This window comes from Oryzias latipes, chromosome 14 (assembly GCF_053564925.1).
Source record: "Oryzias latipes strain Hd-rR chromosome 14, Olatipes_Hd-rR_3.1".
NCBI classification, from domain to species: Eukaryota; Metazoa; Chordata; class Actinopteri; order Beloniformes; family Adrianichthyidae; genus Oryzias; species Oryzias latipes.
In genome coordinates, this window is record NC_136250.1 from 1,249,674 (window position 1) to 1,274,871 (window position 25,198).

Below are 25,198 nucleotides of genomic sequence, written 5' to 3' on the forward strand. Positions count from 1 at the left end.
TGGAACTTAAAATGAGAATGTGAAGTATGTCAACAAGTAGGAATCTTAAAACAGACGAATGCATAGATTTTTTTTAAATTTATTTAAAGGGCCTAGATAATAAAAATCAATTTTTTGAGCTTTTATGTTTATTATAATGTTCATTCCTCACAAAAACAACCCCACAGTGGCATTCTAAGCTATTCATGGATTTCTGAGTATTCCTGTAAAAACCCCGCTCTATGAGCACCAGCCCCTCCCAATCCACAAAAACGAGAGGGTTCTCGAATTGTGATGTCACAAAGGGACTCCCCCTTCCAGGAAGAGTCTGCACTGTCAGCACTGCCCCAGACTAAAACACACACACTTTCTCAACTGAGCTAGCAGTGACTGGCTAAAAACGTTCTTTTTGAATTCACAATATGCACATCCATCATTGCAAATGTTTGGATTTTGTTTGTTTTCGTGGGTGAGATCCAGACACGCTGCTGAGGCTCTATGTTGATGTCATGAAATGGGCGGCAACCACACGGAGAGAAAGGGGGTTCCTTAGAGATCTAGTCGTCTTACTCCTGTGTTGGACAATGAACTGCAAAACTGATTAAGATTTCTTTAAGAAAAAAAGTTCTTTAGAGGTAATAAATGATCATATATATGGCTATAATTTACTCTGAAAGGCTTAAGAAAAGCAGGATATAGGCCCTTTAAATGCACATATATATACACACTAAAGAGGAATTACAATACTTCTATATACTGTAAACATTTTCATACCTCAGCATAACAACAAAGTTATGTTTTTTTTTTAATATTTTTGTTCAAGTAAAAAAAAACTGAAGAAATACATTTTGATCAATGGTTGAAATGTCACAGCCAGGCTCTTACAGTTGACTGTGACTTGCACTGTCCTGATATCTGGGTCTGAGATGTCATTCGAGGCGATGCATTCATATGATCCTGACTGCTCCTTGGTGATTTCTGCCAACTCCAGATGTTGCCCTTCTGCCACGAATGTGTATATGCCTGTGAAGAAGGAACATAAAAAGCATTTATTAATGGTCAATAAAAAGGACGGCTGCTCTGGAGAAATCTAAAAGTATTTTCCCATGATTTTTTACTTTTTTATGAAAAAGTCAATTTAACCCTTGTGCTATCTTAGATGACCCCACCCTTACTTTGATGTGTTCTCCCTACCATGACAAAGGTGGATAAAGGTGGAAAGATTTCATGAAATCCATGGACACCAGTGAAGATCACAAATCATTGAAGAAAAAATGTCAGCGCACTGTCTAGTGGGTCTAGATGACCCAACTCCCAATGTTAAAGTGCATAGGATAGCACAAGGGTTACCATTGGGAGTTGGGTCATCTAGACCCACTAGACAGTGCTCTGACATTTTTTCTTCATTGATTTGTGATCTTCACTGGTGTCCATGGATTACATGAAATCTTTCCACCTTTATCCACCTTTGTCATGGTAGGGAGAACACGTCAATGGAAGGGGGGGGGGGGGGGGGGTCATAGGATGGCACAAGGGTTAAGAGCTAAACCAAGTTGTTGCAAAAGAAAAATGTTTGCCCTAAATGTGTTGGAGACTTAGAATAAAAGTTTAGTTTTGGCCAAAAGTTGGTTTTCTTTTTCAATAGTCATTAGTCTGTTTTCGGATAGTAAAAAATTTGGGTCCAGTTAACAGAAACACATTAATTCTTACGTTCAACAAAAAGTTTGAGCAAACACACTGTATATCAGATTTTGAAAAGTATAAATAAAATGGTATATTAATAAACAACCAATCTTTCATTATTTTTGTAGGTGGAATTTGTTGCAATTGAAAAATCTGCACTTTCCCCAAAAAAACGTTTCTAGAAGCGAGGAAACTCGCAAAAAAATAAAATAAATAAATAAAGATCTTTCTAGAGTTGCTTTATTTTTATTTTATCCACTCTCGCTGTGTCTGTGTGAGAAATTTCCTTTAACTTCTTCCGTTAAGTTTTCATCATCTTCAGTGTTAAAAAGACATTTTTCTGTACAGAGCTGCTCTATAATCGCATACTCTAGTTGCTTGAAATAAATTCAGGTTAAATTACGCGATTTGCATACAATCAAACTATGTGCGTCAAATTCCAAGCGTGTACTCATTCCACGCCATCCCCATGTTTACGCTCTCTGCAGCTAGCTTATAGCCCCTCACAACCTTGAGCGTACATTAGCAGTGCAACAAAAATGGCGAGCAATATTAAAGCTGTCCAGCCGTTGAGCTTGAGTAGTTTGTACGCAACAACTACAATCTTTTCAAACTGCAAATTTTTCACTATGATTTGAGTACAAAATTACTTACAAATGCAGTTTTAATCTTAATTAATCTCAATCTCACTCAGTTTGAATCATTTTTGCTGTCTGGTAATGACGTTAAGTTGCAAGTGCTCTGATTTTTGAGCAGATTTTAACCGTGTGAGAGGGGTTCTGTTTTGTACAGTTAATGAGTAAAACCAGCAGATGAATGAGAAGGTTATTACATTTACAATTAAAGCATAATAGAATCTGGTCAGAATGTCTCTGTTGAATCCAAATGATTTTCATTTTTTCAGGAGGTATTGACACTGACTGCACTTTGTTAAAATAGCCTCACTGTTGAAGGAAAACCTCAGCAGGTCATCAAAGATTTATTATAGCTATCTGTACTCCTTGACAATCTCCACAGGCTCTCCATGAAGGATGGTGGGGACTGAACCAGCCAACCGTCTCTGTCTGGGGTAGAAGGTCACTATCATCTTTTTTGTTTCTTAATGTTGAGCTCAAGCTCAGCTATTCAGGACTTTGTGGACTGGTTTGAAAAGTCAAACCAGTCCACAAAGTCCTGAATAGCTGAGCTGTCATTGATGAAGACGGGCTAAGAAGAGGATTGTGTAGATTTCTCTCAAATCTCTGTATGTTTGTGTGAGTCAAGGATCACACTAGATGGAGCTAGAACACCGCTTTAATGTCGAGCATGCAGCCATCATACATCCAGCAACAGAACTAAACTTTTTTCTACGGTGTCCCGTAAGGGTAGAAAATACAGACATTCTACTGAATGATCTACATCCCTTCTCGTTAGCTTAAACCTTCCAGGTGTATAAAACAAAATGTAACAAAATGTTGATGGCTCCAACGTAAAAGAAATGAATCTTACTGACGTGAATATATTCAGCAGAAAACAAGCATGAATATGTTTTAGCTCTCAACAAACATTTGTTTATGTTCAAAACACTTAAACGAAACATTGCTTGTGACAGATCAACACAAACTTTTTTTTTTTTTTTTTTCACATTCAGTCCATATATCTGGGGTTAGGCTTGCAGACACGCCCAGAACGTGTTATATAGTGACCACCTGATGAATCCTTCTGAGGTGATGTATTGGGCGTGGACTTGGCAAGTGGAGGGCATCGTAACGGAAGTGTGTGTCTGTCACCATTCGTTTTGGAATCGGTTAGAGTTTCACCGTCCGAGTCGTCTGTGAGGTGGGTTGGGGGCAGCTGTTCTGGCACAGGAAGGATGTGGCGGCGGTTTCTCCTGTATTCTCTTCCTTGTGACTGTATGATGTAGGATCTTGGTTCTGAACAGATGCTCTTGACGACACCTAGCTTGTCATGACCATGAGGGGTCTGCATCCGAACAGCTTGACCTTCTGTCAGAGGTGGAAGTGGGCGACTTGACTTGTCGTAATGACGCTTAAGAACAAGTCTTTTGTGAAGAAGCTGGGAATGAACCTGCTGAGCCTGCAGTGGTCGAGGTGTTAGGAGTGAAGTGCTTACTGGCAAGGCTATACGGGTCTGTCTTGACATTAATCGTTGAGCTGGAGAGCCAAGCGTGGAGTCACGAGGAGTGTTTCTCATATTCAGTAGATTGAGGAACACATCGGTCCTGTCTCTATGAGACTTCTCCATGAGCTGTTTTGCACTGCCCACTGCTTTCTCAGCAAGACCATTGGATTGTGGATATTCAGGACTGCTGGTGACATGAGTAAAATCCCAATGCCTTGCAAAATCCTTAAACATCTGGCTGGTGTATTGAGTCCCATTGTCTGTGAGAAGAACATGAGGAATGCCATGAACAGCAAAATGTCTCTTCAGCTTGCTGATGGCACTGGATGATTTCAAGTCACTCAAAAGGTCAACTTCAAACCAACCAGAGTATGAATCGACAAGCACCTGGTAGTGTCTTCCATGCCATTCAAAAATGTCAGCTGCTACTGTGGACCAAGGAAGTTCTGGAACTGGGTGTAGGAGAAGTGGCTCCTTTTGCTGATGTTTCTTCATGCTGTTGCACACTGCACATGAGACCAACTCCTCCATTATGTCTTTGGACATTGTGGGCCAGTAAAAGATGTTCCTGGCTCTGCGTTTTGTCGCTTCTATTCCTGGATGTCCTGCGTGCACTATTTTTACATATTCACTGCGCAGGGACTGTGGAACAACCGTTTTTTGGCCTTTTACAACAATATCATTGTCTACTGTGAGTTCACCCGGTATGGAAAGAAAGGGCGAAGGGCAGGGTCTAAATGTTTTTCCTTGTCTGGCCAGCCCTGTTTGATCACAGCACTCAGAGCCGTGAGCTCTGCATCTTCCTTTGTGTGCTTCCTCAGTTCTTCCATGCGGTTTGTGGAGATGTAGCTGACGGACATAACGTCAAAAGCGTTGTCCTCTGTAGAATTTTGGGGTTTGTGATGATGGGGAGCGCTTGAGAGTGTATCAGCTAGTACATATGTTTTCCTTTTTTGTAGACCAGTGTGATGTCAAAATGCTGTAGTCTCAGTAGCATTCTCTGCAAGCGAGCAGGAGCTGAGTGTATGGGTTTCCTGAAAATTGTCACCAAGGGTTGATGATCTGTCTCTACAATGGTGGCTTTTCCATAGATATAGTCCTTGAACTTCAAACACGCAAACACAACAGCCAGATGCTCCTTCTGCGCGTAGCGTTTTTCCGTGTCTGTAAGGGTGCGAGAAGCAAAAGCAACAGGTCTGTTGTTTTGCATGCAGGCCGCTCCCAGCCCATAACAAGAAGCATCGCAGGTCAGTGTGACAGGCTCTTTAACATCATAATAGGCCAGCACTGGGGGGTTTGTTAAACATGCTTTGAGGTGATCAAAAGCCTCCTGATGCTGTTGAAACCAGCTCCATGCCGTGTCCTTATGAGTGAGCTTTCTGAGTGGGGCTGCGATGTCACTAAAATTTGGTATGTATTTAGAGAGATAGTTCACCATGCCCAGAACGCGTTGTACTGAGGCAACATCTGTGGGAGTGGGCATGTTGGCGATAGCAGCAGTCTTAGCAGGGTCAGCTTTGAGGCCTTTGCTTGTGAAGATGTGACCGACATAGCAGACTTCATTTTGGCGAAATCTGCATTTACTTGGATTGAGTCTGAGGTTTATTTCTCTGGCTCGGTTGAGCACCTTTTCCAAGTTTGCATCATGTTCTGCAGTGTTGCGGCCACCAACGATGATGTCATCGACAATCACTGAGCATGGAAAACCTGCAAAGAGCTGCTCCATAGTTCTTTGAAACAATTCACTGGCAGAGTTAATTCCAAACGGCATACGTAGGAACCTGTAACGTCCAAATGGTGTGCTGAACGTCGTCAGCATAGAGGACTTCTTGTCCAATCTGATCTGCCAGAAAGAGTTCTTTGCATCCAGTACAGAAAATACTGTTGCCCCAGCCATTTTGGCAACAATTTCCTCAACGCTGCGCATAGGGTAGTGGGGTCTTTTCAAAGCTGTATTCAGATCTTTTGGATTTATGCACAGTCTTATTTCTTGTTTATCCTTTTTGTGTGCCGCAATCATAGATGAGACCCAGTCTGTTGGTTCTGTGACTGGAGTTATAACGCCCATGTTTTGCATGTGCTCCAGTTCTGCTTTAACTCTGTCTTGCATTGCGGCAGGAATGCGATGTGCAGGTCTCACTACTGGTGGAACATTTGGGTCCACTGTCATCGAATAAGTAATGGGAAGCTCTCCTAGTTCATCACTGAACAGATCTTTATATTGTGTAAAAATGTGCTTGTTAAAATCTGTCTCATCCTCTGTTGTGACCTGATGGACTTCGGTGCACATTTTGACAATTCCCATACTTGTACAGGCTTGAAATCCTAACAGTGGCTGCACGTCCTTGTCTATTATGAAAAAGGACAGGAGGTGTTGCTTTCCTCTAAATGTGCAGGAGAGCCTGATCTTCCCAACTGTTTCAATTTTTGTCCCTCCATATGCGATGAGATTGACAGCACTGCTTTGTTTGAATACCTGCTCCTTGTCTCTGATGGCTTTAAATATTTTTAGAGGTAGTACATTGCACTTGGCACCTGTGTCAACTTTCATGTCAATCGCTATGCCTTTCACAAGTAAGGTGATGAATCCTTCATTCTTGTTATCTGATTTAGAAGTTACACAGTCAATCTCGACACCATTTACATAAAACATGTCATCAGAATCCTCTTCAGGCTGCTCTGTTCCGACATCATGCACATATTGCTTTGGAATTCTCCTGAATGAGCTCTTTGGAGTTTTGCTCTTGCACTTACTTTTGTAATGATTGAGCCTTTTGCACTTGTGACACTGCTGTCCGAAAGCTGGACACATTTCTCTCTTGGCAGCATGAGAACCGCCACAGTTATTGCAGTTCAGGATCATGCGTGTAGATGGCTTTGCTTTAGGCTTTTGTTGTTTATCAGGCATCGAGTTTAAAGCATCAATATTTGTGACTTGACTTGCCAGCGTCCTGCTGTTTTCCTCTGTCATTTCATGAATACGACACACTGAAAAGGCTTTTGTTAATGTTAGTTCACTGTCTCTTAACAGGGATTTTCTGAGCGTGTCGCTGCTGATGCCACAAACGATCCGATCGCAGATCAGCTCCTCAGTTAGGTCGCCAAAGTTGCAGCTTTTAGCTTTAATTCTTAAATCACTTATGAAAGATTCAATGCTCTCACCTCGTTTCTGATTTCTGGAATGAAATCTGTGTCTCTCCATTGTTCTGTTGTTTTGAGGGTTGCATATTTCCCGGAATTTCCTCTTCAAACATTCAGGGTCCTCCCTGGACTCTGCCGGTATGACGACATCACCTGCCTCATCGCGCAGCTCCGCAGCGTACATGAAGGAGCGTTCGCGCTCTATGGCGTCCGGCCCAGCAATATTGAGCAGGATGTAGGCTTTGGTCTTGTCTGGTTTGTCAGCATGTGCGGCGGCAATAAAAATATCAAACTCCCGTTCGAACACACGCCAGTTTTCCGCAATATTTTCGTCAAAAATCAAGGGATCGGGTCTTCGAAATCCATCCGCCATGTTGAGCGAGCAGACGAGCGGGTAACACGACTCACCACGTTATACAAAAAAACTCTCTCTGCCTCCAAAAAAGGGTCCGAGGAGATTAGTCCGTGACTTCTTCTGACACCATGTAGATTTCTCTCAAATCTCTGTGTGTTTGTGTGAGTCAAGGATCACACTAGATGGAGCTAGAACACCGCTTTAATGTCGAGCATGCAGCCATCATACATCCAGCAACAGAACTAAACTTTTCTCTATGGTGTCCGGTAAGGGTATAAAATACAGACATTCTACTGAATGATCTACAGATTGTAAATGCAGCAGATCTTCCATGGAGTAAGTTATCCGAAGATTTTCAGCAATGCAACATCCATGAGTTAAGGAAGCCAGACAAGCCTGAAAGAAGACTAGAAACAGGAGAATCCACACGCTAACTTGCTCTATACACTAATTCGGCGAAACCCGGAAGTAAAGTAGCGCCGCCATTACTGCGATGCTCTGCTGCTAAGGAAGTAGCAGAAGTAGCTTGTTGTTGGTCTCACAGCGGCTGTTGCAGACGTTCGCTGCAAGCTTACAAGCGAGCTTAGATGCGAAAAGTTTGTCCATTTTTTTTTCTTTTCAACGATGCCGGGAAGAACATGTGTTTTCGGCTGCTTTAACAGCAGTGCAAAAATGCAGGCCTGGAATAAGACTGTTTGTGAAATTCACAAACCTTTACTGCACCGACTGCCCGTGTTTACCGGCCTTACACAGATTTCCTGGTCAAGCGGAGGACCAAGATGTGTGTCTAAAGTGGATGAAATACATAAACCGAGATGGCTTCACAGCAAACAAGAATACTGTGGTACGTTTGGCTTGATTGTTCTATCTGTTAATGCCACATGTTGCACGCAGAGGGTGTAAACATACGACATAGCTAGCTAAGATGCTAACATTATTAGCCACAGGCGAAAACACAGCTGAAGCTTTCAATTCATGTCGTAGTGTTTTCAAGTGAAAATATGATTTTACAAGACTGAAGCTCTGTTTTTACTGCTTTGTATGATCTGTAATTAAGTTACTGTAGTTTCTTTCTGTGCATTGGCTTAACTGTTTGTCCTCGTTGCTTTTCTTTGGGTAAAAAAAACATCTGCTAGATGGATGGGTAAATGTACTCAACCAATTGGTTTTTTGATAATTCTGTGATTGGTGTTATTAAATAATTAAACTAGTATGTCAAATAGACAAATCTTCATTCTTGCAAAAAATAAAAAATCCACATAGTACTTCAGTTACCACGGAGACTAAACAGGATGGGAATAAACAACAATTTTGGCCCCTTACACCACAAAAAAGAACAATATTATATGTAAACCCCCTCCAGGGATTAATAAATAGGATGGTAAAATGGAATTGTGCATGTGCAAAGTATTTCAGAAGTATTTACAACAACCAATGTATGTATATTTATGTTTCACTCTAAGGTGTGTGGGATACATTTTCCTGACGGACAACCCACAAGAGAAAATCCATATCCTGTGTTGTTCATGGGCTATGATTGTCGTGTAAGTAGGTCTCTTAGCAGAGCCATATTATTGCATCACATTGTTAGTTTAAATATGCTTCATTGTCATGTTTTACTAATGCACAGGTCTTTTTTTTTCTTTAGGTAACTCCAGCTAGACCTCCACCCAAAAAAAGATGTCTTCAGCCACTACACCTGAACTCAGCTATTGAACCAATGGAAACAGATGTGGATGTTGGAAATTTGGAAAATTTGCCTCTGCAAACACGTGATGTTGGAATCCAGTGGCCAGATCACATGGACCACAACTACAGTTTCAGCTGCGGTAACAAGCCGATGAAGGACTGTGGCACTCAGACTGATCCAACGTCATTAGTGTCAGCGAAAAATTTAAATAACAAAGACTTAATATTTTATACAGGTTTATGTGCTTACAGTTTCTGGCTACTTTTGCGAGTCGTTTTGACTTTTTGCTCACAACCACTTAATACCAAATTGGCTGTCCATGAACAATTTTTGCTAGTTTTAATGAGACTCCGTTTGAGTTTATTGTTCACTGACTTGGGTAAACGATTTGGAGTGAGTAGAACCACTGCATCTGAAATATTTACATTTTGGAGACCATTCCTTGCAAGGTTTATGAGGGAAAAGGTGATTGTTTGGTTGCCCAGGGATACGCTGAACAGAATTAGGCCCAAGACATTTAACAAAAATTATCCTAAAGCCACATGCATCATTGACTGCACTGAGGTCTTTGTACAAAGGCCAAAGAACTTAAGAAAAAGATCACTAACTTACAGCAATTACAAACATCATAACACATACAAACTCCTATACTGTATAGCCCCCAATGGATATGTTATGTTTGTATCAAAACTTTTTGGTGGAAGGGCCAGTGATAATTTTATCACATTGTTGCTAGCCTTCCTTTGAGCCACTGCATAGCTGCTGAACCAAGTGCTGATGCAGTATGTTAGTACACTTTCTACAATGGCAAGGTAAGAGGTCACCAGCAGTCTTTGGGTGATGTTATTTCTCCTGAGTAACCTCAGGTAAATACAGCTGAGCTTTTTTCAGCAGCTCACTGTTAGAACACCAGGTCAGGCTTTCCTCCATTTGGACTCTCAGGAAGCGGAGGTCTGCCACCGTCTCCATGCAGTCCCCACTGGTGAATAATGGCAGTATGTCCATCTTTTTCTTCCTATAGTCTATTATCATTTCTTTTGGTTTTTGATGTGTTAAGAAAGAGGTTGTTGGTTGAACACCAAGTTGACAGCTGCTCCACCACATCTATGTAACCACATTCATCCCCATCATAGATGAACCCCACCACTGTGGTGTCATCAGCGGACTTTACAGTGGTGTTGCTGTGAAGGGCAGGTGTGCAGTCGTACGTGTACAGGAACAACCCTGGGGGGAGCCGGTCCTGAGGCTTAGTGCAGTGGATGTATGATGTCTCACTCTGACTCTCTGTCTGCGACCGGAAAGGAAGCTGCTGATCTACAGCAGGTTGAACGGGGCAGTCCCAGGTCCTCCGACTTGGCCACCAGTTTGTGCGGGAGGATGGTGTTGAAGGCCGAGCTTTAATCCACAAAGAGCATCCTCACATAGCTCCCCCGCTGCTCCAGATGGGAGTGAGAAGCATGCACAGAAGTTGCTATGACGTTCTCTGTACTCCGGTAAAATTAATTTGCAACAAAATTAATTTGATAAATAAAAGAAGCTTTATGTTTTGGCATCTCATTAAAGACACACTTAAACGAAAATGGTGTTGTTGGTGTTTTTAACATGTTCTTGTAGCATTTGTCTTATGATAGAGGTTATAGTTAAAGAAAAGTAGGATTAAAATTGCGTTTCTGAGTATTTCTTCATTTAAATTGTGACAAAAAATACAGTTTGAAAAAGCTTGTAGTTGTGTAAAACCAACAATCGTCAGGCCACAAGCTCCCTGCTCGACTCCATTCTGATGAATCCACCTGTAGATAAATAGATCCATGTATGCCTTTGTTTTCCTCGGGCTCTAAACTGTACGGCTGGATAGCTGCAATATTAATCACCATTTTTGTTACACTGTTAATGTTAGGTTAGGGTTGTGAGGGACAGTAAGCTAGCGAGAGAAAAATAAAGGAATGATGGGAAGTCAGGACAGGCTTACTCTGCACCAACAGTCCCGCCCACAATTCAGAGAATAATTTCTGATTAACTCCTGCCGCTCTGCAGAAACTATGTCCTAGAAAACAACATAGGTTTGTTTTGTTTTTTTGGCTGAAAATGGCATAATCACAATTGAAAGACTGCTGGGAAAGCTTCTACAAAAGATCAGAAGATGTTCGGAGTGAGAATTTAAGTGCTTGCACACTGCTAGATCTGAAGAAATTCAGTGTGACAGTGAAGTGTGAAATTACCACACCTGTGTTTCACGAGACTGTGAATTCTGCTCGATGATAATTAGCAGCGATGAATCAGTAAAGCACTCATGCAAAAGAAGTCTGACACCCATGTGGCACTCAGCACAGTCAGTTTGATGACAGTACTTGGGCTTGTGAGTTGAAACGAAACATGAAGACCACTGGGAATGTCTGTTATGTCTTTTTCATTCAAGCTTCATCAGGTGTGCAACTGGCTTTATAATACGCAAAAAAAGGAAAGCATTTTGCAAGAAAAAGTTGCTTAGTTCATATAGGGGCATTCTTTGGGAAAGTCTGGAAAAGCTCCAAAGAGTAATCACAGAGCTGATGCGATTGTTTCAGAGTACAGAGAGCTTGGGTTTATCAAGCAGTCCATCATGTTTTTGCTCTCTTGAAATAAGAAAGTAAATATAGGAGTTAATTTCAAACAAAAACAATCTAATTCTATCTAATATAATGCCAGACAGCAAAAAGGCTGTGAGATGCATCACAAGTAAATATTTGTGTATTTATAAGCAATGTAGACATTCCATAAAAAGACAGAGACAACTTCGTTCTTTGTAATAGTTTGAATTGAGGTTGTTAACTTTTGTGAAATAAAATATCTGGAATACCAAGTCTTCTTTCTCTTTCGGCTTTTCCCATCAGGGGTCGCCACAGCGAATCATCCTTTTCCACCTCACTCTATCATGGACATCTTCTACCCTAACATTAGCCAACTTCATGTCCTCTGTTAAGACATCCATGTATCTCCTCTTTGGCCGTCCTCTTGCCCTCCTGCCAGGCAGCTCCATCTCCAACATCCTTCTACCAATATATCCACAATCCCACTATCCCATACCAAGTGTTTTCAATAAAATAAAACAATCAAATTTTGTGAGAAAAGGTCCTCCTGTTGGAGAAAACAGGACTGTAATGCACCCACTTATGTTTCTCCCACAATCCTTAACCCTTGTGGTATCCTAGGCACTTTAACGTTGGGAGTTGGGTCATCTAGACCCACTGAACCTCATGGATTACATGAATTCCTTTTCACCTTTATCCACCTTAGTCATGGTAGGGAGAACACGTCAATGGTAATCTTGACCCCATAGGATAGCACAAGGGTTAATCACAGTCTAGCCTGTCATCAGGGAGATTCACATGGAGCAAGTTCCAGCATCCCAGAAACAAATAGACCTGGACAGTACACGAACGCAGGCAGATGAAAAAAGACTTTAACCCTTTCCACTATTGATTCTATGCTGAACCATTTTGACATGCACCATGGTGGCATTTAGTGTCTTAGCTCAGAACAGGTGTATCTGTATTGCCAGAGTTCAACCATTGCATTAGGTGCTAATGCATGCTTTTATTTCCAGCAGACTACATTATTTTGAATGCCCTCTCTCTGGTCTTCCCAGAAGAAGGATATCAAACCTTCAGCTGCTGCAAAATTCAGCCGCGTGGGTTCTGACAAGGACCAAGGAACACATTATACCGATTTTAACATAGCTGCATTGGCTCCCGTGCATTTCAAAGTTATTTAATTGGTTTATAAATGTTTTTATGTTCTTGGGACTTCACATTTATCTGATATGATTTGAAAGTAGGAGCCCCTGCAGACCCTGAGGTCCTCTGATACAGGCCTTTTGGTTATTCCAAAAGTTAGAACCAAAGTATACAGTGAGGCCTCATTCTGTTTTTGTGGACCTCGGCTGTGGAACAGCCTCCCAGCATGCCTCAGGGCCGCAGAGACTGTTCTTGTTTTTAAAGGAGGGCTCAAGACCTACCTTTTAAATCTAGCTTTTAGTTGAAATTTAGGTATTTATTTTGATATATGTTTTTTTTTGTTTACCAATTTAATACATATATGTATGTATATATATTTATTTATTTTAATTTATCTATTTTTTAATTTTTTTTAAAGTATTTATTCACATTTACCATTTTACATGTCTATTAAGGTTAATAATGTTTATTTTTCAAATATATTTTAAGTTTTAATTTTTTTTCCTTCCATCTGTGGATGGAAGGTGAGCGTGAGAGGGTAAAGCCCAAAGCTGATCTGCCAGCTGCTGTTCACGTTCATGACTGCACAGCTGATCCTTTGCCCAGACTTTCTCCTGAGCTGTTTCTACTGAGTCATCTTTCTGTGATCGCTTATTCCTCGCCGCCAAGTCCTGCATCAAGAATTCCGCCGTATGAAATCTCCTCTACTGCATTCTCTGTTACGAATGTCCTCATTCTAGACTCGGCGCCCCGCCCCTTCAATGAACTCTGGACTCTGCTCCGTCTTCTTCCTCCTCTCATTCCTGGTCACCCACAAGTCTGCCTCCACGCCCCCTGGTGTCAAGATTCTGCCCAGCATCCTGCCTGCTCTTGTAATAAACTCTGTAGTTCTCATACTCCTGGATCTGTCATCTTTTGTTGATCCTCAAGATCTTGTTCTGACAGTACTTTTGGTTTCAAAACATAGTTGCAGTACCATTTCAGCTCTGACATATTTTCCTTCTGCAATTTTGTTATGACAAAACTCTGAGTTGATACCAAAAAACCAAGAATGACTATGTGTGTGTGTGTGTGTCAGCACGCTGCATGTGTAGGAGGAAGGAGGAGGGAGCGCAAGTGTTGGGGGTACGCGTTCATGTTTGGTCTTACAAAGTGAAGGAGAACAGTAATAAAAGGTTTCCCCCAGAAGAACGGTGAATGATTCCTTGTTATTTTACTTTATTACTTTATTATTATTAATATTAACCCGCTCTGGAGTACAGCTGTGACGGTGTGGGATTTTGATCGACGCGATGATGAAGCAGCAAGAGTCGGGACTCCCCCCCCCCCCAACACAAAATCCTCTGGCGGGCGGCCGCGTCGTGCACTCAAGAACGCACGCAGCTTGTAATGGAAATGAATACAATGGAAATGTATAACAAACAAATAACAGTAACAACAACTAACTAACTAATTAACTAACTATACAGGTAAACATTAACAACCTTTTTTAAAGTGCAAAATAGAACAAAAAGTGAACAAGTGCCGCTGAAATGAGTCGTGCTGCTGCTTTCATATGTCCCAACATGAACACCAACAAGAACACTTACATGTGAACCTTGTCAGGTTTCAGCGAGGATCTTAACGGGGTGACGATGTTGCCAGCCGCACTGAAAACACGCTCTGATGGCGTGCTTGGAGCACATACAGACAAATGTTTTTAGCCACTTTTGACAGAAGAGGGACTCGAGCCTGATTATCCTGACACCAGGCAAGCGGATCCGAGTGCAGATTGAGGGCTTCCTCCTGCAAATCTCTCTTGACTTCAGTGTCTGCACCGATTCTTTTTGGTCTGTTTTAATTACGCTGTTGTCTTTTATGCCCGTGTTTGTGTGTATTTAACATTATCTATAAACATTACAAGTACTGAAACATGGCAAGCAGTTAAATAAAAATCCGACACACACAAAAAAAATCCCCCATTTTTAATTAACTGTCCCTCCCTTGCGCAGGAGGTTTTTTCCCCCAAAAGCTCTTGAAGTTTGAACATAGGACTCACGGAAAAATGAGTGATGATGAGTCATCACCTCGGTGGTCATCTCATCACCGTGGTGATGCGGTTATCGTCACAACCCTAATCATAAACGTTGCTGTTAAAAAACCTAAAGATAGAGGAGGACTAGGCCTTCCAGACTTCCAGGACTACTACTCCGCGAACAGATTGTGTTATGTACAAAAATGGCTGAATCCTGGTGTGCTAGATGAATCCTGGCTAGACATTGAACAAAATCTCTGTGATAACCTAGATATTTCTAATTTACCTTTCTTCAGTTCTAAAATTAAACAACACAAATGCTTCAGAAGTTTAAACATCAGCTCATCCTTAACAGCCTGGTGGGATTTTCCTAAAAAAAACAACCTCACATTATTTCCATGTAAACTTACCCCCATTTGGAACAACCCTGACATTTTGATTAACAAAAACATGATTCATTTTGCTTCATGGAAGAACAAAGGAATCCAGCAGTTCCAGCATATAATTCAGAATAGAAAATTTATGTCCCTCTCAACGTTATCCTCAACCTATGGAATTAATATAAACAAATTTCTAGAATATCAGCAGCTTAAATCAGCTATAAGCACTAAATACTGCCTGACCCAAATAGACCTAGACCCTCCCCTTACAGTAACACATTTCATGGACCTTAAAAATCACAAACTCACCTCCAAAATTTATAAGATGTTATCAGACATAGATGAAACAATTTACTTACCCATGAGGAAATGGGAGTCTGAGCTATCATTGACTTCTAGTGATCAATTTTGGCTACAGATCTGTTTGAATGCCTTTAATATGACCAAAAGCCCTAATCTGCAACTTATTCAATACAAGATTCTCCACAGAACTCACTACACCGGACAGAGGTTATTTAAAATGGGTCTCAATCAGTCTGCTACATGCACACAGTGCACAGGTAACAACATAGACGACTATTTGCATGCCCTGTGGGTCTGTCCACCTGTCCAATCATTCTGGCGTAAGGTTTGTGAGGATTTATCAATCTGGTTTAATCATAAGATTCCTGCTTGCCCCAAATTCTGCATATTAGGTGACCTGAATAACATCAACATGGAATCTAACAAGGCTTTTATGGTTCTCACCGCTGTATGTATCGCAAAGAAAACTATCCTCCTAAACTGGAAATCTAAAAATAATCTTAGCATCAACCACTACAGAAACCTCATGTCAGAGCATATTAGTTCAGAGATAATGTCCTCCACAAAAAACCTGTCGGCTTCAGACTCTCCCTGGCTCCAGCTGGTAAGTCACATCACCTAGTGGGGGTGGGATGGTGATAGGTTGAGCCGGGTCCTGGCTGGTTGGGTGGGTTTGGGGGGGTGGGCTCTGCCGGGCCTGCCGTTCTCCCAGCTCGGGGCTCTGGTTGCCTGGGTGGGGTGGTGGTGGGGGCGCACACTCTGCCGGCAACTTGGCAGGGGTTCCCGGGCGGGTGCCTTCTGGGCGCAGGGTAGGCAGTGCGGCTGACCGGGAACGGCGGCCGGGTGCCGTGCTGGGTGGCTGGTCGCCGTGGCGGGGGCTGGGGGGGGGGGGGGGGGGGGGGGGGGGGGGGGCTTGGGGCTCTGGGGCCTGGGGTCGTCTGCCCATGGCCGGTGTTTCGCCCGTGGCCGGTAGTTGGCGCGTGGCCTGGCCCCCCAGGGGTGGACGCCGCAGTCACAGCAGGGGTTAAGGGGTTCACTTGGGTGGGTTTATTTCATTATTATGGCCCGCAGCACTCACAGAGTGCAAGGACCATATTGTAACTGGTACGAGGGTCGAACACTCAAAAAGTCCAAAACGTCAAAAAAACGCGTCAAAACGCCAAAAAATGGGGTCAAAAGTCGCCCAAAGCACAAAACGACACGACAATTGTGTAACGCAACAAAAATACACACACACACGCACAACACCATCGCACAAACGTTAAAATTGTAGTCGCAAAAATGACGACAAAAACACAAAAAAGCCCCAAAAAGCCCTCAAAAGACGGGTTTAAAGCCAAACAGACATGCCCAGCCTATAGTAAAAGACAGGCCGCATTGAAATACATAGGCCACCTGACTGCAAAAACTTCTATATTGTTTCTGCTTTGTTTCATTATTATTATTATTATTATTATGGCCCGCAGCAGCAGTCACTGACTGCAAGGACCATATTGTTTTCGCAGTTGGAACGACGACTTCGCCGCCTTTCAGCGAGAATTTGACCCCCGCCGCATGCTCGAAAAGTCACCAAAACGTGCACACACCTGGGATAAATTGAAAATGAATTTTCCACAAAGTCAACGTCACCCCCCCGAAGACGATGACATCACGGCCAGCGATCCCGTGAAAAAAATGAATGGGCCGAAAATCGCGTATGGGGCCGAACAAAATGTACTTCAAAATACGGCCGCGAAACCAAGACACACGTGTCGGGGATATCCCAGAGATGTTTTGAAATCATTATGGGACGGCCACACGACCTACGGCTTGGCGGCCATTTTGTGGCGAACTCTGAGAATTGGCGATTTTCGTGTTTTCCCACAATATGGGGAAAAGACGCTTTTGTTGGAGCGATTTTCACGCAATTGCACACACTTGCTGCCAGCTCCACTCTACAAACACCCCAGAAGTGTCGTTGACCTTTGACCTTGGGCAAAGGCCGCCATCTGGAATTTTCTCAAAAAAGCACCTTTAGCACCAGATACAAACGAAAACTCGTCGTTGGAATTTTCATCAATCGTCTCGTAACTTTTCGGGCACCAACGGCCAGCTACTCTGGACAAAATGTTGGAATTAGAAGTTGTAGATTTTGAACGGCGTGCGCGTGGCGAGCTAGCAACCGTTGCCATCTTGGCTAGCTCGCACATTTTTCATCGGAATGTCGTGAAGAGGAAATATGCGATTCCTTGGCCCGCGCTGAACAAAACGATGCTACGCACGACAAGATCGATAAAGGAATGTGGCCGTGGTAAGCAAAAAACCGTCGCAAAAAAATGTGCCGACTCGGCAAAAACGAAAAAATTCGGAACTTTTTTTTTGAGAATGGACTAACGAAACCAATATACCCTTGTCCGCGATATCCAAAGGACGTTTTGAAATCATTACGGGATGGTGACACGACCTACGGTTTGGCGGCCATTTTGTGCCAAAATCTGCCATTTTGCGTTTTTCGCGTTTTTACACAATATGGAAAAATGAACTTTTTTTTGAGCGATTTTCACGAAATTTGACTCGCATGTTGCTAGAGCAAGTCCACAACTACCTCTGGAGTTTCGTCCACCTTTGACCTCGGGAAAAGGCCGCCATCTTGAATTTTCTATAAAAAACGCCTTTACCACTGGATTCAATCGTAAACTTGTCGTTGGAATTTTCCGCGATCGTCTTGAAACTTTTTGGGCATCAACGGCAAGCTACTGTGAAAAAAATGTTGCAATTAGAAGTTGTAGATTTTGAACGGCGTCCGCGTGGCGAGCTCGCAAAGTCGCGCACTGTTATTTCTCATACCTTATTATGGCCCGCAGCAGCAGTCACTGACTGCAAGGACCATATTGTTTTCGCAGTTGGAACGACGACTTCGCCGCCTTTCAGCGAGAATTTGACCCCCGCCACATACCCGAAAACTCACCAAAATTGGCACACACCTGGGATAAATTGAAAATGAATTTTCGACAAAGAGAACGTCACCCCCCCGAAGTCGATGACATCACAGCGAGCGTTCCCGTAAAAAAAATGAATGGGCCGAAAATCGCTTATGGGGCCAAAAAAAAATATTTCGGAATACAGTTACGAAACCAAAACACGCGTGTTGGAGATATCCCCAAGAAGTTTTGAAATCATTATGGGATGGCCACACGACCTACGGCTTGGCAGCCATTTTGTGGCGAACTCTGAGAAATGGCGATTTTTGTGTTTTTTGACAATATGGTAAAACAATACTTTTGTTCAAGCGATTTTCACGAAATCGGACACACATGCCACTAGCAGGATTCTACAATAACCAAAGAAGTTTCGTTGACCTTTGACCTTGGCAAGGGGCGGCCATCTTGAATTTTCATAAAAAAGCACTTTTAGTAACCAAAACAAACGAAAACTCGTCCTAGGGATTTTTTCCGAGCTTTTTGAAACTTCTCGGGCATTAATGGCAAGCTACTGTGGACAAAATGTTGGAATTAGAAGTTGTAGAATTTGAAACGCGTGCGCGTGGCGAATTCGCAACCGTCGCCATTTTAGCTAGCTCGCACATATTTTATCGGAATAGCCTGAAACTGAAATATGCGATACCCTGGCCCACACTGAACAAAACGATGTCACATACGACAAAATCGATAAAGGAATGTGGCCGTGGTAAACAAAAAACGATCGCAAAAAAAAGTGCTGACTCGGCAAAAAAAAAAAAATTCAGATTTTTTTTTAAAGAATCGGCTAACGAAACCCAGATAACTTTGTCGGGTATATACAAAGAAAGTTTTGAAATCATTACGTGATGGCCACACGACCTACGGTTTGGCGGCCATTTTGTGCCAAAATCGGCCATTTTGAGTTTTTCGCGTTTTTACACAATATGGAAAAAGGAACTTTTTTTTGAGCGATTTTCAAAAAATTTGACTCGCATGTCCGTAGCATAAGTCTACAATTACCTCTGGAGTTTCGTCGACCTTTGACTTCGGGAAAAGGCGGCCATCTTGAATTTTCTATAAAAAACACCTTTGCCATTGGATTCAAACGTAAACTTGTCGTTGGAATTTTTATCGATCGTCTCGAAACTTTTTGGGCATCAATGCCAAGCTACTGTGGAAAAAATGTTGGAATTAGAAGTTGTAGATTTTGAACGGCGTGCGTGTGGCAAGCTAGCAAAGTGGCGCACTGTTATAACTCCCATGTCTTTCAATACAATACAGTGAAAATTGAATGCATGCATTCATGCCTGAAACTGAATATATTGAAAAACCCTGGATATGGACATATAAGGAATGTGGGCGTGGCTAACATAAAACCACTGTTGCTAAGGACGACAAAAAGTTTACTTTTACGGATTTGTCCGAAACTGACGTCAATCTGTTCGTCTTCTCAAGGGGACCAAAACATAAAATGGTTGCTATGGAGATAAAATAAACAAAAAAGCCGCCATTTTGGAAAAAGTGGGTTTTTCATCAACTTATGACATATAGCTCTCACCAATGGAGGAATGTGTTTTTCTGAGTCAGTTGATGACGCTGATCGCTATGCTAGCACTTTTAGCTATGTTAGCATAACTAGCATAGTTAGCATAATTAGCATTTTAGGTAATGTGTTTTTCTGAGTCAGTTGATGATGCTGATCGCTATGCTAGCACTTTTAGCCACATTAGCATAGTTAGCATAGTTAGCATAATTAGCATTTTAGGAAATGGGTTTTTTTGAGTCAGTTGAGGATGCTGATCGCTATGGTAGCACTTTTAGCTATGTTAGCATAGCTAACATAGTTAGCATAATTAGCATTTTAGGTGATGTGTTTTTCTGAGTCAATTGATGAGGCTAATCGCTATGCTAGGACTTTTAGTCACATTAGCATAGTTAGCATAGTTAGCATTATTAGCAAATCCAGCCTTGACTAGCTTTTAATTTGTGGGCGGTGAGGGCGGAGAGGGTTGACGGTGGTGCGTAGAGTTAGGCGTGGAAACCGGGTTGCGTCTGCGGGCCATACAACGCCGCTTGCGGCTTTAATTATGGCCCGCAGCAGCAGTCACTGACTGCAAGGACCATATTGTTTTCGCAGTTGGAATGACGACTTCGCCGCCTTTCAGCGAGAATTTGACCCCCGCCGCATGCTCGAAAAGTCACCAAAACGTGCACACACCTGGGATAAATTGCAAATGAATTTTCCACAAAGTCAACGTCACCCCCCCGAAGACGATGACATCACGGCCAGCGATCCCGTCAAAAAAATGAATGGGCCGAAAATCGCGTATGGGGCCGAACAAAATGTACTTCAAAATACAGCCGCGAAACCAAGACACACGTGTCGGGGATATCCCAAAGATGTTTTGAAAGCATTATGGGACGGCCACACGACCTACGGCTTGGCGGCCATTTTGTGGCGAACTCTGAGAATTGGCGATTTTCGTGTTTTCCCACAATATGGGGAAAAGACACTTTTGTTTGAGCGATTTTCACGCAATTGCACACACTTGCTGCCAGCTCCAGTCTACAAACACCCCAGAAGTGTCGTTGACCTTTGACCTTGGGAAAAGGCCGCCATCTGGAATTTTCTCAAAAAAGCACCTTTAGCACCAGATACAAACGAAAACTCGTCGTTGGAATTTTCCTCAATCGTCTCGTAACTTTTCGGGCACCAACGGCCAGCTACTCTGGACAATATGTTGGAATTAGAAGTTGTAGATTTTGAACGGTGTGCGCATGGCGAGCTAGCAACCGTTGCCATCTTGGCTAGCTCGCACATTTTTCATCGCAATGTCGTGAAGAGGAAATATGCGATTCCTTGGCCCGCGCTGAACAAAACGATGCTACGCACGACAAGATCGATAAAGGAATGTGGGCGTGGTAAGCAAAAAACCGTCGCAAAAAAATGTGCCGACTCGGCAAAAACGAAAAAATTCGGAACTTTTTTTTTGAGAATCGACTAACGAAACCCATATACCCTTGTCCGCGATATCCAAAGGACGTTTTGAAATCATTACGGGATGGTGACACGACCTACGGTTTGGCGGCCATTTTGTGCCAAAATCTGCCATTTTGAGTTTTTCGCGTTTCTACACAATATGGAAAAAGGAACTTTTTTTCGAGCGATTTTCACGAAATTTGACTCGCATGTCCGTATTATAAGTCTACAATTACCTTTGGAGTTTCGTTGACCTTTGACCTCGGGAAAAGGCGGCCATCTTGAATTTCCTATAAAAAACACCTTTGCCACTGGATTCAAACGTAAACTTGTCGTTGGAATTTTTATCGATCGTCTCGAAACTTTTTGGGTATCAATGGCAGGCTACTGTGGAAAGAATGTTGGAATTAGAAGTTGTAGATTTTGAACGGCGTGTGCGTGGCGAGCTAGCAAAGTGGCGCACTGTTATAACTCCCATGCATTTCAATACAGTACAGTGAAAATTGAATGCATCCATTCATGCCTTAAACTGAATACATGGAAAAACACTGGATATGGACATATAAGGAATGTGGGCGTGGTTAGCATAAAACCACTGTTGCTAAGGACGACAAAAATATTACTTTAACCGATTTGTCCGAAACTGACGTCTATCTGTTCGTCCTCTTGAGGGGACCAAGACATAAAATGGTTGCTATGGAGATAAAATCAACAGAAAAGCCGCCATTTTGAAAAAAGTGGTGTTTTTTTACTAACTTATGACATATAGCTTTAACCAATGGAGGAATGTGTTTTTCTGAGTCAGTTGATGATGCTGATCGCTATGCTAGCACTTTTAGCCACATTAGCATAGCTAGCATAGTTAGCATAATTAGCATTTTAGGTAATGTGTTTTTCTGAGTCAGTTGATGATGCTGATCGCTATGCTAGCACTTTTAGCCACATTAGCATAGCTAGCATAGTTAGCATAATTAGCATTTTAGGTAATGTGTTTTTCTGAGTCAGTTGATGATGCTGATCGCTATGCAAGCACTTTTAGCCACATTAGCGTAGCTAGCATAGTTAGCATAATTAGCATTTTAGATAATGTGTTTTTCTGAGTCAGTTGATGATGCTGATCGCAATGCTAGCACTTTTAGCCACATTAGCATAGTTAGCATTGTTAGCATAATTAGCAAATCCAGCCTTGACTAGCTTTTAATTTGCGGGCTGTGAGGGCGGTGAGGTCAGCGGTGGTGCGTAGAGTTGGGCGTGGAGGCGGGTTGCGTCTGCGGGCCATACAACGCCGCTTGCGGCTTTAATTTTTCTTCTACTTTCTTTCTTCCACTTTGAGCTCAAATTTGACCCCCGCCACATACCCGAAAACTCACCAAAATTGGCAGACACCTGGGATAAATTGAAAATGAATTTTCGGCAAAGAGAACGTCCCCCCCCCCACGACGATGACATCACGGCGAGCGTTCCCGTAAAAAAAATGAATGGGCCGAAAATCGCTTATGGGGCCAAAAAAAAATATTTCGAAATACAGGTATGAGACCAAAACACACGTGTTGGATATATCCCAAAGAAGTTTTGAAATCATTATGGGATGGCCACACGACCTACGGCTTGGCGGCCATTTTGTGGCGAACTCAGAGAAATGGCGATTTTCGTGTTTTTTGACAATATGGGAAAACTACACTTTTGTTCAAGCGATTTTCACGAAATTGCACACACATGCCACAAACACGATTCTACAACTACCAAAGAAGTTTTGTTGACCTTTGACCTTGGGAAGGGGCGGCCATCTTGAATTTTCATAAAAAAGCACCTTTATTGACGGATACAAACGAAAACTCGTCCTAGGGATTTTTATCGATCTTTTTGAAACTTCTCGGGCATCAATGGCAAGCTACTGTGGACAAAATGTTGGAATTAGAAGTTGTAGAATTTGAAACGCGTGCGCGTGGCGAATTCGCAACCGTCGCCATTTTAGCTAGCTCGCACATATTTTATCGGAACAGCCTGAAACTGAAATATGCGATACCCTGGCCCACACTGAACAAAACGATGTCACGCACGACAAAATCGATAAAGGAATGTGGCCGTGGTAAACAAAAAACCGTCGCAAAAAAAAGTGCTGACTCGGCTAAAAAAAAATTTTTCGGATTTTATTTTTAAGAATCGGCTAACGAAACTCAGATAACTTTGTCGGGTATATCCAAAGAAAGTTTTGAAATCATTACGTGATGGCGACACGACCTACGGTTTGGCGGCCATTTTGTGCCAAAATCTGCCATTTTGAGTTTTTCGCGTTTCTACACGATATGGAAAAATGAACTTTTTTTCGAGCAATTTTCACGAAATTTGACTCGCATGTCCCTAGCGTAAGTCTACAATCACCTTTGGAGTTTCGTCGACCTTTGACCTCGGGAAAAGGCGGCCATCTTGAATTTTCTATAAAAAACACCTTAACCACCAGATTCAAACGTAAACTTGTCGTTGGAATTTTCTTCGATCGTCTCAAAACTTTTTGGGCATCAATGGCAAGCTACTGTGTAAAAAATGTTGGAATTAGAAGTTGTAGATTTTGAACGGCGTGCGCGTGGCAAGCTAGCAAAGTGGCGCACTGTTATAACTCCCATGCATTTCAATACAATACAGTGAAAATTGAATGCATGCATTAATGCCTGAAACAGAATACATTGAAAAACACTGGATATGGACATATAAGGAATGTGGGCGTGGTTAGCATAAAACCACTGTTGCTAAGGACAACAAAAAGTTTGCTTTTACCGATTTGTCCGAAACTGACGTCAATCTGTTCGTCCTCCAGAGGGGACCAAAACATAAAATGGTTGCTATGGAGATAAAATCAACAGAAAAGCCGCCATTTTGGAAAAAGTGGGTTTTTTATCAACTTATGACATGTAGCTCTCGCCAATGGAGGAATGTGTTTTTCTGAGTCAGTTGATGATGCTAATCGCTATGCTAGCACTTTAAGCTATGTTAGCATAACTAGCATAGTTAGAATAATTAGCATTTCAGGTATTGTGTTTTTCTGAGTCAGTTGATGATGCTGATCGCTATGCTAGCAATTTTTGCGACATTAGCATAGCTAGCATAGTTAGCATAATTAGCATTTTAGGTATTGGGTTTTTCTGAGTCAGTTGATGATGCTGATCGCTATGCTAGCACTTTTAGCCACATTAGCATAGCCAGCATAGTTAGCATAATTAGCATTTTAGGTAATGTGTTTTTCTGAGTTAGTTGATGATGCTGATTGCAATGCTAGCACTTTTAGCCACATTAGCATAGTTAGCATTGTTAGCATAATTAGCAAATCCAGCCTTGACTAGCTTTTAATTTGCGGGCTGTGAGGGCGTTGAGGTCAGCGGTGGTGCGTAGAGTTGGGCGTGGAAGGCGGGGTGCGTCTGCGGGCCATACAACGCCGCTTGCGGCTTTAATTATTATTATTATGGCCCGCAGCAGCAGTCACTGACTGCAAGGACCATATTGTTTTCGCAGTTGGAACGACGACTTCGCCGCCTTTCAGCGAGAATTTGACCCCCGCCGCATGCTCGAAAAGTCACCAAAATGTGCACACACCTGGGATAAATTGCAAATGAATTTTCCACAAAGTCAACGTCACCCCCCCGAAGATGATGACATCACGGCCAGCGATCCCGTCAAAAAAATGAATGGGCCGAAAATTGCGTATGGGGCCCAACAAAATGTACTTCAAAATACAGTCGCGAAACTAAGACACACGTGTCGGGGATATCCCAAAGATGTTTTGAATTCATTATGGGACGGCCACACGACCTACGGCTTGGCGGCCATCTTGTGGCGAACTCTGAGAATTGGCAATTTTCGTGTTTTCCCACAATATGGGGAAAAGACACTTTTGTTTGAAGGATT

The 25,198-nt window shown here is 42.4% G+C and overlaps 1 protein-coding gene and 1 long non-coding RNA gene across 5 annotated transcripts in view; one reads left to right on the forward strand and one right to left on the reverse strand.

The window, feature by feature from the left end:
• Positions 1-25,198, reverse strand: part of opcml (opioid binding protein/cell adhesion molecule-like) — a 315,760-nt gene that overhangs the window by 20,898 nt on the left and 269,664 nt on the right. For all 4 annotated transcript variants that reach the window (XM_078931040.1, XM_078931039.1, XM_078931041.1 and 1 more), the window contains exon 5: positions 865-1,002. In XM_078931040.1, coding sequence (XP_078787166.1) covers positions 865-1,002 — 138 coding nt within the window. The remainder of the gene's footprint in view (positions 1-864; positions 1,003-25,198) is intronic.
• LOC105353729 (uncharacterized) lies at positions 8,175-10,549 on the forward strand. Its single transcript, XR_013647575.1, has 2 exons — positions 8,175-8,823; positions 8,928-10,549. It is a non-coding gene; the product is annotated as an uncharacterized LOC105353729 (long non-coding RNA).